General features: G+C 37.0%; 1 protein-coding gene across 7 annotated transcripts in view; it reads right to left on the bottom strand.

Annotated features, from left to right (window-relative positions):
- The window catches only part of KIF6 (kinesin family member 6), a 159872-nt gene that overhangs the window by 3945 nt on the left and 142710 nt on the right, over window positions 1-13217 (bottom strand). For 3 of the 7 annotated variants that reach the window (XM_050314850.1, XM_050314853.1, XM_050314855.1), the window contains 4 exons: window positions 12529-12664; window positions 10943-11031; window positions 3279-3368; window positions 1220-1326 (listed from right to left, as the gene is read on the bottom strand). In XM_050314850.1, the coding sequence (XP_050170807.1) occupies window positions 1220-1326; window positions 3279-3368; window positions 10943-11031; window positions 12529-12664 (422 nt within the window). Of the gene's footprint in view, window positions 1-1219; window positions 1327-3278; window positions 3369-10942; window positions 11032-12528; window positions 12665-13217 lie in introns of those variants that run through there. The other 4 variants (XM_050314851.1, XM_050314852.1, XR_007628874.1 and 1 more) reach the window with 4 other exon arrangements.

The following is a 13217-nucleotide window of genomic DNA, read 5'->3' as shown; positions in this document are numbered from 1 at the left end:
AGAATGGAAAAAGCATTTGAGAGAGACATTTTTGACATGGTATGATTTAGGAGATAATCACAGATGTGCTCTTGTTAGTTACATTACTGTACGTCACAGATTGACTTAGATTTGGACCTTCTAAAGGCCTGAAATGTTTGTTGTAAGACACTTATCTCTAACCTTCTTCTGGTGAGCTGCCTCTAAAATCAACTTAATTTCATTTGCAGAAGAAACCTGACAACAGCTTTTCTAAATAAAGACAAAAGGGATCCCAAAGCCCAAGCGTGTTAAGTGTTTGCTTTGGATGAGTGTAGGGAGGCTTTTTTCAGCCACTGTATGTTTACCTGACAGTTTTCTGATAAGCAGTGTGATATCAAAGCCCCACTTTGTGACAGTGCTAACACCATCTGCCAGATGCTGATAGCTTGTTGAATAATGCTGTCATCAGCACTAAAGTGCTGATGGAAAGTTATTGCTTCAGTCACCACTACAGCTTTCATCTTCTGTCTCATTGGTTGCTGCCACTAAAAACTATTAGTCCGAAAAAAAAAAAAAAAAGGAAACCACAGGTCATTTTTCTTTATCATGATGAATTACTTTTAGGCTGCCTCGCAGTGCCACCATTGTTTATTTATTGCTTTCTGCTTCCTGCCAATTTTACTTATCTACACTCCAGAGTGAACTTTATTACGTACCTGTGGTTGCTCTCAGTACCTGGTTTGATACAGTGAAATATCTGTTAAGAAGATACTCTCTGCTGGACACAGTGGGCCAGCCTGCCTCCTGAGGTAGGGTACAGTGAAATAATTTGAGTAATCTTTTTTGGAGACAATTGTTACAACTAAATTTGTATCAGATGAAAAACAAGCCAGATAGTTTAAAGAAAAATTTGGAAGTATTTTAATCATCAAGAAACCTCATTCAAATGCATTTACTTAAGGGTAAAGTAATATACTATGCAGGCTGCACAGCCATTGTGTGCCCTAGAAAGTTCACTCATGGTGACTGAGTAAAACAGAGAGCCTTCATAGTTTTGCACTGCAGCACTGAGGCTACTAAAATAAATACATGTGAAGAACCTCAAGAGTTTAGAACGGCTGAGAACATAATGTAATATAACTGAAGCCAGAATTAGTTCTCACTTGCATCAGTATAATGTGGACTAAAGCTGTTTTGGCTTTAAAATGCTGTACGAGAGATTTTGGTTTGGCTTCCTAATTTTTTTGGCAGGATTTACCTTTCTTTTGCAGGATCCTCTGTCTTGCTTTAATGAAAGCTAGGATGTCAGCATCAGCCTGGCTGTCTCCAGTCAGAGGAATAGATGTACTTGAACTTGGTGGGGTCCTGAAATAAGAAGTATACTTGTGGACTCAAGTGAGTAAGAAGGTTAATTTTTCTGTCTCCTCTTTTTTCACCATGGAGGACTTTGTTCTTCCATACATCGTTGGAGATGGCACATTTTAGAGGAGAATTGAGTCACGACTTCTTAATGTCTTACGTAGGGTCCTAATATTAGCCAGTATCTTTTTAGTGTGGTAAGACTACATGCTTATCAGCTATAAAGCTTGTCATAAAGGGTTAAAAATATTTTACTGCTGAGTCAAAGACTTACTGCAAAGTGGAATGCCTAATGTAGTGAGTTTACCAAAGAAACGATGGATGTGACTATGCTGTGTGTTTGTTTGCTTCAGGCTGCTATAAATTTCAACAGATCAATAGTATTTTTGCCTGCTATGAAGGAATTAAATTTTCACACATACACAGAAGTAAACAATCACATGACATTCATGACATTTCCTGACAGATGCAACTTCTTTCTGCTGCTGAGTCTCCAGTCCCAGCTGAACACTTGTATATATGAAGTCAAATCATTGACTTATCTCTGATTTTGATAGACTCTCCGGTGGTATAAGATGATGTAATACAATAAAGCTATTTTAATCAGCTAAGAAAGCTAAGAATTTGGGTCTGTGTCTATAACCTTGTTTGAAGATTAAGCACTGATACAGTGCTTAATCTTCAAACAAATACACTGACAGAAATACAGTGACAAAAATTTCAAATACAGAAGGACAAGTGGAACTGAAGGGAGAAACCTTTTTTTTGCATATCCTACCTTTGTAATTATAGTTATTTCGTCTGTTCCTTACTGACTATTGCAGTAGAAGGTAATTGTGACTGACATAAACATCAGTCTGATATCCTTATCTTTGTTCAACTAATGAAGTTCTCAGTTGCTGAATCAGTGAACCAAAATGGAAAAAAAGAGAAATTACCCCCTCTATTTTTACGAAATTTACAAGGTGATTGCAGAACACCAGTACAGAACTATTTTCTTATTAATTTTCATTTGATTAGCATCAGTATAAAAAATAAAGACACACAATATATTTGAGAAGTTATTGTCTAAATTCCATTTTAACTTCTCTTTTTCTTCTGCTTTTCCTTAACCCAAATGCAATTTAAAACATTTGAACAAGTTCTGGGGGATGAAATTTTCCATTTTTTTTCTGTTCTGGAAATGGATTGTTTTGGAAAATTAAAGAAAAAAACCATTGTTTTGTTCTTACTAATGCAGTATGAAAAATAATAACTTAACCATATTTTCCTAAGGGCCTTAATACCCAGGACTGTTGAGCACAATAAGAACATAACTTCAGTAAATATAGTGACTCAGCACAGTATTTGAGTGGGAGAAAAGAATATGGAAATGAACACACTAGAAAAAAATAGAGGCTAAAAAAAATATCTTTTGTTATCCTGCTAAGTTAATTTTCACAAAACATTACCTCTTCTGAGAAAACATGACATGAAACCTTCTCCAAGCCTGACACACCTGAGCTAGTGTTGTCATTTTATTTTAATAGAATAATTTGTAGGAGGGATATTAAAAACATTTTAAGGACAAAATCAGAAGTATCTCTGCCTAATTCCTGCATTCTGCAATTCTGCAATATGTACATATTCTGATCTCTCTTCTTTTCAAATATTTTATTTAATCTGAAAGAGTCCCTTTCTCTGGGGAGAGACACTCATGAGGATTCATTAGCTTATTGGAAAAAACCCCTCAGGCCAAACAAGAAACCACATCTTTAATGCTGATAATGCACCTGATTGGTGTAAAGCTATGTGACAGCCTTACTGCTGTTTTGGAAGTCGGAGGAAAATCTGCAAGTTCTATTACAGTTTTATTTTTCTAGGAGATTGCTGTTAAACAGTCTGATGTAGGATCCTCTAGACATTATATTACTTAGTACTTTGCTTTTTCCTCTGAATAGCTCAGGTACACTTCTTACCTTGTTTTTAAAGCAGGATTACTAAAAGTGATGGAATTGTTTTTCCCATCTGGATCTTCATTAGGGCTGACTTTTGTGGTCTCTGAAAAACTGGAAAGGGAAATGAAGAAATGAAGGAAAATAAAGAAATGAAAAAGAATATAATCCTTGTGTAGCGAATATTAATGCATACACTAAGTAACTACAAAGAAGATGGTTTTCAAGATTTTTTTAGATCTTTATAAAGCCCTTGTTTACTGGAAGAGGATTTTCAGTTTAATCCATATGATGATTAGATCTCTGTAGCTATGTGGCTATGAAAGAATGACAAATAAGCTCATAAAGATTATACTTTTAGTATTTGCCTTCTAAGTTGGGCTTGTAAAGCACTTTGATGTATCTGATGTACAGTTAGCAATGGTATATTTAGTTCCCAAACTGACTATTATCCAAGTGAGGCCTTAGCTCATTTTCTGTTCTTTCTTTAGTCAGGCAAAATTATTACCAAAATCAGTGGGAGACTGGATAAAGACTCAGTGAGGACTTTGGGATGTGACTTGTTGATGATAACCAAATATATTGCAAACAGCTGCTGTGCATTCCTGCCCCTGCAGATATCATTATCAAGGCAGCTCACTGCTAGGGAGGCAGTTTTCTGCCACTGGATATCCAGGGACTGTCTCCCTGGGGGTTGCATAATGCTGTCGGATCCAGCGCCAATCTTAGAGTGGAAACACTGAATTACTCAGTTTAAGGATTTTTCCAGTAGATGGCAGGATTGGCAAGTTCTTGCTTTTCTAACTCTGCAGTAGTTCGCTCATTGTTGGCTGATGAATTGATATTTCTGGCAGAGAACTTGAAAAAGGAAAGAAATTTATTACTAAAATTTTACTGTATTATACTGTGCCAGGTTCAGTTTTGCAGAAGATATTGTGCCCAGGAGTATAAGTCATTTCCAGATGAACAGTTTTAGTTTTGCTGTATGTTCCTCTTTAACTCCTCGAGTCCCACACCATTCACACCTGCCTAATTCAACTAAAGCATTATAGTATTTGAAGTTAATAATTTTGTCTACTTTATTACACCTACATATTACAAGAGCAAGAAAGGATGTGCAATGTTATTACCTACTATGTGGTTTAACAATATCTGGGAACTTCACGTCATCATTTTGCCTTAGGATTTCCTGAACGTTTTCCCCACTGATTTGGCAGTTCTTAAAAAAGAAGGGATTTAGGCTTTTAAATTCAGTTTTCTAAAAGCACTTTGTGTCACTGCCCTGACATACCTAGGCATCTAAGTCGGTATAATCATGGTTTGATAAATCACTATACATCAACTAAACCATAGCAACCATCCATGACTCTATTCTTAGCCTACAACAAATGTAAGGTAATGTGACTTAATGTGATTCTTTTTCATTGCTTTCTTTTAATTGAAATAAGCTTATTTGCTTCTTATTTGCCATGCATGGAATGTTTAATTTTACAGAATACTGTGAGTCAGCTGAAGTATTTTATTTTTAAACTGCAGTAGTTTATAGTGAGAACTACTTTTTCCATTGAATTTAAATGAAACTGATTATTCAAAATTGTTAAATCCCCATTTTAAAGAGGATTTAGATTCACAGCAATTAAATAACCTAGACACTAACGGTGTGGCAAAGTTTTATCTCTAGGGATCTCACTTTCAAATGGATTCCTGGCCCCAGGGACCATATGCCAAAATTTGCCTTTGGGAGAATTGGGAACCCAAGGAAGGGGATATTAAGAAAACCCATTTAGACTGAAAGAGATGATGCCAGAATCAGGGAATTAACATTACTGTGCTTAGAGATGGACCTTAACCTTCTATCCTCTGCTTGTGGGGTTGCAACCAGACATTTTTAGTGGGGGATGCAAACTGTTAAGGAAATGTATAAGGAATCTTATAACTGTTTTCTAAAATGACTCAAAGTGCTGCTTCCACATAAGGTTAAGAATTAGTGTGCTAATCTAACAGATTAGTTCCTTATCTTGGCACAACTCAAATCCATGTTTTATGTATACCAGAGATTTCTTTAATCCCTAGGCCAGAGGGATGGTCTGTATGGGGATAATTTGCATCCTGAAGTGCTGATAATGGCATTGCAGGATATGTTGAATCATAAGGTGACAAAAGAGGGTAATTTTGCTGTGCAGTGGTTTGTATGCTCAGATGCAACTTGCTCCTAGCCTGTTCTTAGATGTCAGGACTCTCCTCCTTTATCTGACTGTTAGATGCTGTTCCAGTGATGAGAAATTTTCTAGTAATGCTCTAAATTTAATGGAAAGTCATTATGACAGCATGGGATGGGGGTAATGATACCCCTCTCTGTGTGCTAAGCCTGAAGGACTGGACATCTCAGGATGCTCAGCTAAAGCCAAACAAAACCATAGCTGACCTGCTTTAGTGTGATGATCATCTTCTTTGAGCAAGAGGTTGGTCTAGAGACCTCTAGAGGTGCCAAATTTCTGTATGTATTTATTATTTTATTATATATTTATTATTTATATATTACAAAATTTCTGTAATGTGCAAACAGCCACTCCTGGATCACATTTTGGATATGGACTGACATAAAAGGTATATAAGGCCTGTCTCTTTGTCTGTCTCCTAAGCTCTAACATCATTTGGGTTGCTTTGGCAATGCATAATTCCCGTTTTCATTCTGAATGTCTGATTTTTCCTTGAGTTGAATTTAAGAAGCCTCAAAACACTGTTTCCTGACAACTTAAGTAAAAATCCTGCTTTTTTTCCTGGAGATTAAAGATAGTCTGTCAGCTTTGTTTGGTTTTGTTTCTCAAGTTTGTTTTTTTAACCTAGTACCTGAAGTTTCACCCAGTGGATAACTTGCTTTTTTGGGAGGGCAAGGGGGGTATCCTCTACTGGGGATACATTTCTCAGCCAGGCATGGAGCAGCAGCTAGAGAAACGTACACAGTGTTGCAGCAGCGTTTCCCTTGCTGCAGGAACCCAAGGACCAGAAACAACCGACCCATGGACTGATCAGCTCTGTCAAACACAGAGGGTAGAGCAGCTGGAGAGATGATGCACATCACAGTATGAATGCTTAATCTGCCAGCTGAAAAATAGTGGGAAGTCAGGCAGATTAAAATGGAAAGTGAAAAATTTGAAGGTGTGCAACCTCTGTAATGTTAAAAAACCCTCAGCTGCAGTTCTCCAGTCATCTGGGCCTTGGACATGAGGGGAACAGATGTTCTGTGTAAAGATAGGAATGATTCAAGCTGCTTAAAAGCTGAGCATTTCAGTAGTTGGTTACAAAATCAAATTTGGCCTAGCTTGCAAATTCATAGATAAATTATTCAAGTTGTCACCACAGAATGTGAAACCCTTTGAAATGTCATTAATTGACGATGTTATTCCCAGATTATATTTTATCATCATGTAACACTGAGGAAAATTGGCAGGAATAAAAAAAGATTAGACAGAAAATGCTGCAAAACATGTAAACATTGCCCTTGTTTCACACAGGATTAATACAGGAAGGAAATTTTGCAATCTAGGACAATAATTGTTAGAAAATGTGATGCTCAAAGTCATCAGAGGACACAAAGAGTTATCTGAAAATATCTCAAGAGGAATCTAAAGTGCTAGGAAGATTTTGAAGAAGAAATAGGACAGCCAAGGAGTCTGAGATTTAACATACTTGGTTCTGGCTGGAATAGGACAAATGAGATTCAGTAAAAGGGAATGAATAAGGTTAAGAAAGATCTGACTAAGCTAAAAAGGAATGCGTTCCTTCTCAGAGAGGGAAAAAACCCCAAAACTTTCTATAGGATTTGAATAACTATTTGCTTGATTTGAGGGGGATACAAGAACAGTTTGACACTACTGAAATTAAATGTTCAGTGAGAGAAGTAACTTGAATAGACAAGAACCTGATAAAGTCCTTAATGAAAGCCATTGTGGGAAAAGACTATATGGGGAAGAACAAAATGCTGTGCTTGAATGCTGAAGTGAAGCACACATGGAGTGCTGAGCCCAACATGCATTTTCAGACTTTTTGCAGACTTGACAGGAACCCATTAAGGGACATAAACATATATACAGTATGAGTTGCAGTTAGCACCACAAGCTTTCAAACCTTACTGACTGAGGCAGAAATGTTCACTGTTCAACTCTTTTATTAACACACACTCATTTCAACACTTAACAATTCAGCCATTTTTGTCAGTTGTAAAAAGATATATGTTTGGCCATGAATCAAGTGCCTTTTATATGTGTGTATCCTTCTTAAGCCTCAAAAGGATTACCAGCCTCCCTTCTCTATTATTTTAGTCATAAATTGATTTAGTATAAAATATAATCTGAGCTCTCCCAAGGCTTAATTTTCTCTGATAACAAGACTAAGGTGTGTCAAAAAATAACAATCCACACAAATGGTGTGCTACATGGCGATCAAAAGATTTTGTTCAAACACATATAAAAATCTCAAAAAAGGTTATAGACTATACCTGTATCCTTTGTAGGTTGAGATAGATAATTTGTTATTTCTAATCCTGAAGACTGTATTCATATCAATTCACATTCAGGAGTTTGTCTGAATGTTTTTACTGCACACTTACTCTGTCAACAGCAGTCTTAGGTTTCTGACACGCAGCCCACTAAGTTTTAGATCCTACATCTATTGAACACACTTGTTAATTGAATTCCATCTTGGAAATAGGTTTTATTTACACCACATTACATCAAATACAATTTATGTCAGTTTTTTCTTTTGTGACCAGTTATTCTGCTGGAGGAAAATAACCATATAATTTCAAAGAGAGATTATTGATTTCTAGGTGAGTTAGGAACATAGAGCCATTTGTGTCTCAGGACTATGTAACTAAGAGGAGCAACTGTAGCCTGGGCTCATTCTACCCGATCACAGGAACTGGTATGTAAAGTTCCTGTGCCAACTGGGGTCAAGAAAATCCTTGGGAAATAAATATTCTACTATTTTACTCTCTTAAAGCCTGTTAAATTGAAAACTTCTACTCTCAAATGTTATTACATCAGGTTGAGGAAAAAGTAAATTTTCATGCACAGTGGGATGTTAAGCCTGCAGCTCCTGTCTCACAAAAAGCAGAAATAGTGTTTCTATTTCCATATACATCACACTGGAAATCTACCTGAGTAAAATATGTTCAAACAGCCTAACATAAAATAAGATCAACTTTCTAGAACTGTAGGAAGGAAAGAGTAGTTGACTTCTAAAGATTATTGCAAGAATACTGATAGAGATGGGAAAATAAAACTATATTCATCCTGACTCTGTCTATGATTTAAGTTCCTGAAGATGAATATTCTGTGACTGTGATATGTATGCAAGGATCATACAGTCAGTCTCAGTCAAGATGCCCATTACTTAAACGCAGAGAAACTGTTCGCTGTAAAGAACATCTGCTTTTTTGCAAGAAATTATGTGGGGCAGTAAGCTTGGCAGCTGAAAGCAACAAAACATCATTCTATTCAAAATGCCAGCCAGGCTTTGTTGAGATCTCTCCTCCAGTAATAAACATGAACAGTAAAGGCATTTGATAGAAGAGCGTAAATAAAAATTATAAAGAAATCAGTTATAAAATTTTGCTTCTGAGCTAGGGTAGGGGATGGAATATTCACCGCTATTGGAGACCAGTCTCCCATTGCACTGGAAAGTGCCTGGGCAACACCGTATGTTCTTTTTAATTCTGACTTGAACTGCAAAGCTATCACTGTCCTGAGCAATGCATCAAGACACCAACTGAAAATTGTTGTTCTCTGGGTCAGAGGGGCAGAGAGTTTGTGCAAGAGGTGCTTAGTTCAGCATAGTACAAAGTTTAGGAGAGTGACAGTCATGGATTGCTTGAGCTAATTTGGCTGACTTTCACAGAATCATAGAATCAACCAGGTTGGAAAAGACCTCCGAGATCATCAAGTCCAACCCTTGATCCAACACCAAAGTGGTTACCAGACCATGGCACTCAGTGCCACATCCAGTTTCCTCTTAAAAACCTCCAGGGACAGTGAATCCACCACCTCCCTGGGCAGCCCATTCCAATGCCTGATTATTCTCTCTGTAAAAAATTTCTTCCTAATATCCAACTCAAACCTCCCTGGCAGAGCTTAAGCCCGTACCCTCTTGTCCTACTGCTGATTGCCTGAGAGAAGAGACTGACCCCCACTTAGCTACAACCTCCTCTCAGGTAGTTGCAGAGAGTGATGAGGTCACCCCTGAGCCTCCTCTTCTCCAGGCTAAACAACCCCAGCTCCCTCAGCCTCTCCTCATAGGACTTGTGCTCAAGTCCCTTCACCAGCCTGGTTGCTCTTCTCTGGACCCGCTCCAGCACCTCAATATCCTTCCTGAACTGAGGGGCCCAGAACTGGACACAATACTCCAGGTGTGGCCTCACCAGCGCTGAGTACAGGGAAAGAATCTCTTCCCTGATCCTACTGGCCACGCTGTTCCTGATACTTTGTGCTAAGACAGACCAAAAACACTCTCTCATTTTGTTCCATCAGCTTTTCTGTGGGACAAATAATCTTCAGCCTAATGCCAGAAATGAACAGCTCAAATTAGGCCTAAAACCTGACAGCCATTTGCAAAGTGAATAGTGCTTAAGTCTTGATAGAACACAGAATAAGAACTGAAGCAAAGTAGAGGAGACTAGAGTTGGTTTTAATCAGTTTGACACATCTGAAAATGTCTTCTTAGACAACTTTAGATGACTATGTCTATAATTTTCTGTACTGATATCTGTAGCTACAGATACAGGAAAGTTTAGAATAAAACTTACAATATATTTTACAGTTTTAAGAAAATTCAGTATTCATTATTTAATGGTATGGAGAATATATTGTGTTTGCTGCAAAACAGAAAACGTAAGTAGAGTCACAAAGTACTCTGGGTTGGAAGGGACCCACAAGGATCATCGAGTCCAACTCTTAAAGCCAATCATCAGAGAAATGGTTACTGTATAATAAGCAGGAAAAGAGAGGGAGAAAAAGAGAGCAAGAGAAAGGTGGGGAGGAAGAGAGGAAATTTATTGTCCATGAATATGGAAACTACACATTCAGGTATGTGGTTTCTTGCGCTCTCCTTGAAGTCTATGGAAGATTTATTAGTGCAAATTTAAATTAGAGGTTTTGAAATCAGAAGTGACTGATGATGAAACTAACAAGATGATTGCATTTTTCTACTGTAGAGGATGCACTAGCATTCTATAATATCAAATGTAATATCACTGTGTAATAATATGCTGCATAAATGTAACACCATGACATTTTTCAACAGCAAATCTATCTAGGCTATATATTAAATAATTTTTTAATCTTCTTTGGTTTGCAGTCCCCTGAATACATTCCAAAGGAGATGCAGTCTCCTCATACAGCAGAGTTGATTGATAACAAGCTTGCCCTCCTTATCTGTCATGGGGTCCCTAGTGATAGGTTTCCAGGGTCCCAAGACCAACAAGTCAAAAGAACTGATGTACAGTAAGTTACTTTCCATATGACTGCAAAATGACTGAATGATAAAAATTCATTTTCTACAGAGTTGTTTCTGTTGTAACTGTAAATACAGTGTTTCAGTGTGATATTTGCAAAAGCATTCTGGTAACTGCACTTCTATTAAAACTGCATTGTTTTCCATGTAAGTAAGGAAGAGAAAAATAACCAATTTACCTGTTAGCTGATAGATGCTGCAAGGATTTGATAAACCGGGGATAGACAGTCACAGTATTTGGTGATGTAACCATCTCTGGCCTTTCCTGCTGGTTTTAGATCAAAAAACAAAATTAGGTAGGAGAGGATCTTTTTAGAGTGCTTATTATTTGCCCATAGGTTTCAGCAATAACAAGGTAGGCAATGACTCATTCAGAAAACACAGTCTGAATCATACAGTATTTTCTCCACTTGCACAAACACTTCTGAACAAAAAGTATTTAGATTGGTTCAAGTATTTTTAAGCTCAAGTTACACTTTTTTAATATGTAACAGCATGTGTTTACCAATTTCAGTTTCATAGGGAGCTCAGATGTATAGATAGGTCAAGATCCAAGAAATCAATCCCAATTACTTTTTCCAGTTTTCTAGTCTTCTACTGATGAATCATGAGAGGCTGCATCTTGGAGCTCTCTTGTTAAGGGACACCCAAAAATGTGCTCCAGTGGATTCAAGAATATTACTTTCAGTGCTTTGAAAAGCCTAAATATTTAGGTAGGAGGGTGACTAAAACATTATCTGCTTTGCCCCTAATATGGTTACAGATTTTAACATGAAGAGTATTTTGCAGTGATAACTTGAAGTTAAGCTAGTTAGGTGGCACAGTATGGATAACTAAGTTTCTCATGTTAAGTTCTGTATGTACTTTAGGCTGTTTTCTTAAAAAACCAGTTTAATTTATACTCACAAGAATTAAACAAAAAATGGGCTAAACATTTCTTTGTTTATAACAACTTTTCCTCAAGGGGTAAAACTTCTCTCCCAGTTAATAATAAATTATATGGGATGGACTTTTCATGAGGCTGATGTATGTTTCATGGCACTGCTTCATTGTGAGATGCCATGTCACTCCTTGTAAGTCATTAGAGGAGCATAAGTCAGAAGAGGAGCATAAGAAAGCTGTGTTGTTGTTTCAGTTGAGTGTAGTCTTCGGACTGTATAAGAATTTCTTATACAATGTTTAAAATGACACCCCTTTAGTTCAGTTTTACACAGGTCATTGAATTAGAGCACTGTTTCTGCTGGGTTCTTAAACACTGGTGCACCTCAGCTAGAGAGTGAGGGAACTCAGTCTGTGCTGAGAGCTGCTGACCCTCTGGGAGCTTAGGGAAGCTGAAAGGTTACTGGAGTCTTTGAAACAAAGGAAGGTAAAAAGCAACTACATTTGCTGGAATAAATCTGACAAAATCATAGTTTTACTAGCAGTAAAAAAGATTATTTTTCCCAATCTCCTCTATTTGTTTAACATTCCTTCAGAATTGTTGGCATTTGGGCCCATTCTTCCCTATCAGTTTTTCTGGGAGAACATAAAAGCAGAAAAATAGACAAGAAAGAAATTATTTTTCTTTATTTTTGTTAGCTTCACACTGTCCAATTTATTACTGGACATTACCTTTGTCCAATTTACATTGGCATAAGCACAGGTAAACCAGGCTCCAAATCCCATCCTTCATTCTAATTTCTGTATAGTCAATTAAAAACTTTAAGAAATGATTGAAGATGTTATATCTACATGAAAATGGAAGAAATACAAAGTGATTTCATACCTGTAAATTTTTTGCCTCTTCAGACCACCAGACTTCAAAGTCTTTTTGCATTTTCATCTTCACTTTTTCCATAAGAAGCTGTAGGTGTTCAATCTCTACCTTCAGCCCTTTGAAGCGATTGAACATTGTTTTATAACTAATATGAGAAGAAGAAAGTGTATTACAGATCTTCCAACGTATATCTGAAGAAATATTTTTCCTACTTAGAACAGTTACAGATTTAAACTATAAAATAATAAATGATAATCAGAAATGCAGGGGACACAGAGGGATGGTAGAAGGAATCATGTCATGTTTTATGAAAGCTTCCGTAGACAGCAAGTGCAAGAAATTTATCCCAAAAATCTTTTATTTCATAAAAACATTAGTGAAATTCAAATGGGACCAATATTTATTAACAATTAAAATACAGGTTCAATCAACTATGTAAATTATTTCTTCTGAATCCTCAGCTTGTTACCATTAATAAGGAACTGGTCACCAGAGCTTGGATTCAGATAGGAGCTGAGATGGATTCCCCTTTCAGATGGATGCTTCATTAACCAAAACTCTTGGCTAACATAGCCTTGGAGATTTACCAGGAGTATGAAAGAGCCAGAAGTTTCCTCAGAGACTGTGCATAAGACAAATGCTAGCAAAATACTTAGAACTGATATCCTTGTATCTACTTTCTTTTATACTCCTGGCTA

Source organism: Myiozetetes cayanensis, unplaced genomic scaffold (genome assembly GCF_022539395.1).
Source record: "Myiozetetes cayanensis isolate MyiCay16 unplaced genomic scaffold, myiCay2020 scf2-11, whole genome shotgun sequence".
Lineage (NCBI taxonomy): Eukaryota > Metazoa > Chordata > Aves > Passeriformes > Tyrannidae > Myiozetetes > Myiozetetes cayanensis.
The sequence above is the reverse complement of the archived record's forward strand: the minus strand, read 5'-3'. Positions and strand labels throughout refer to the sequence as shown.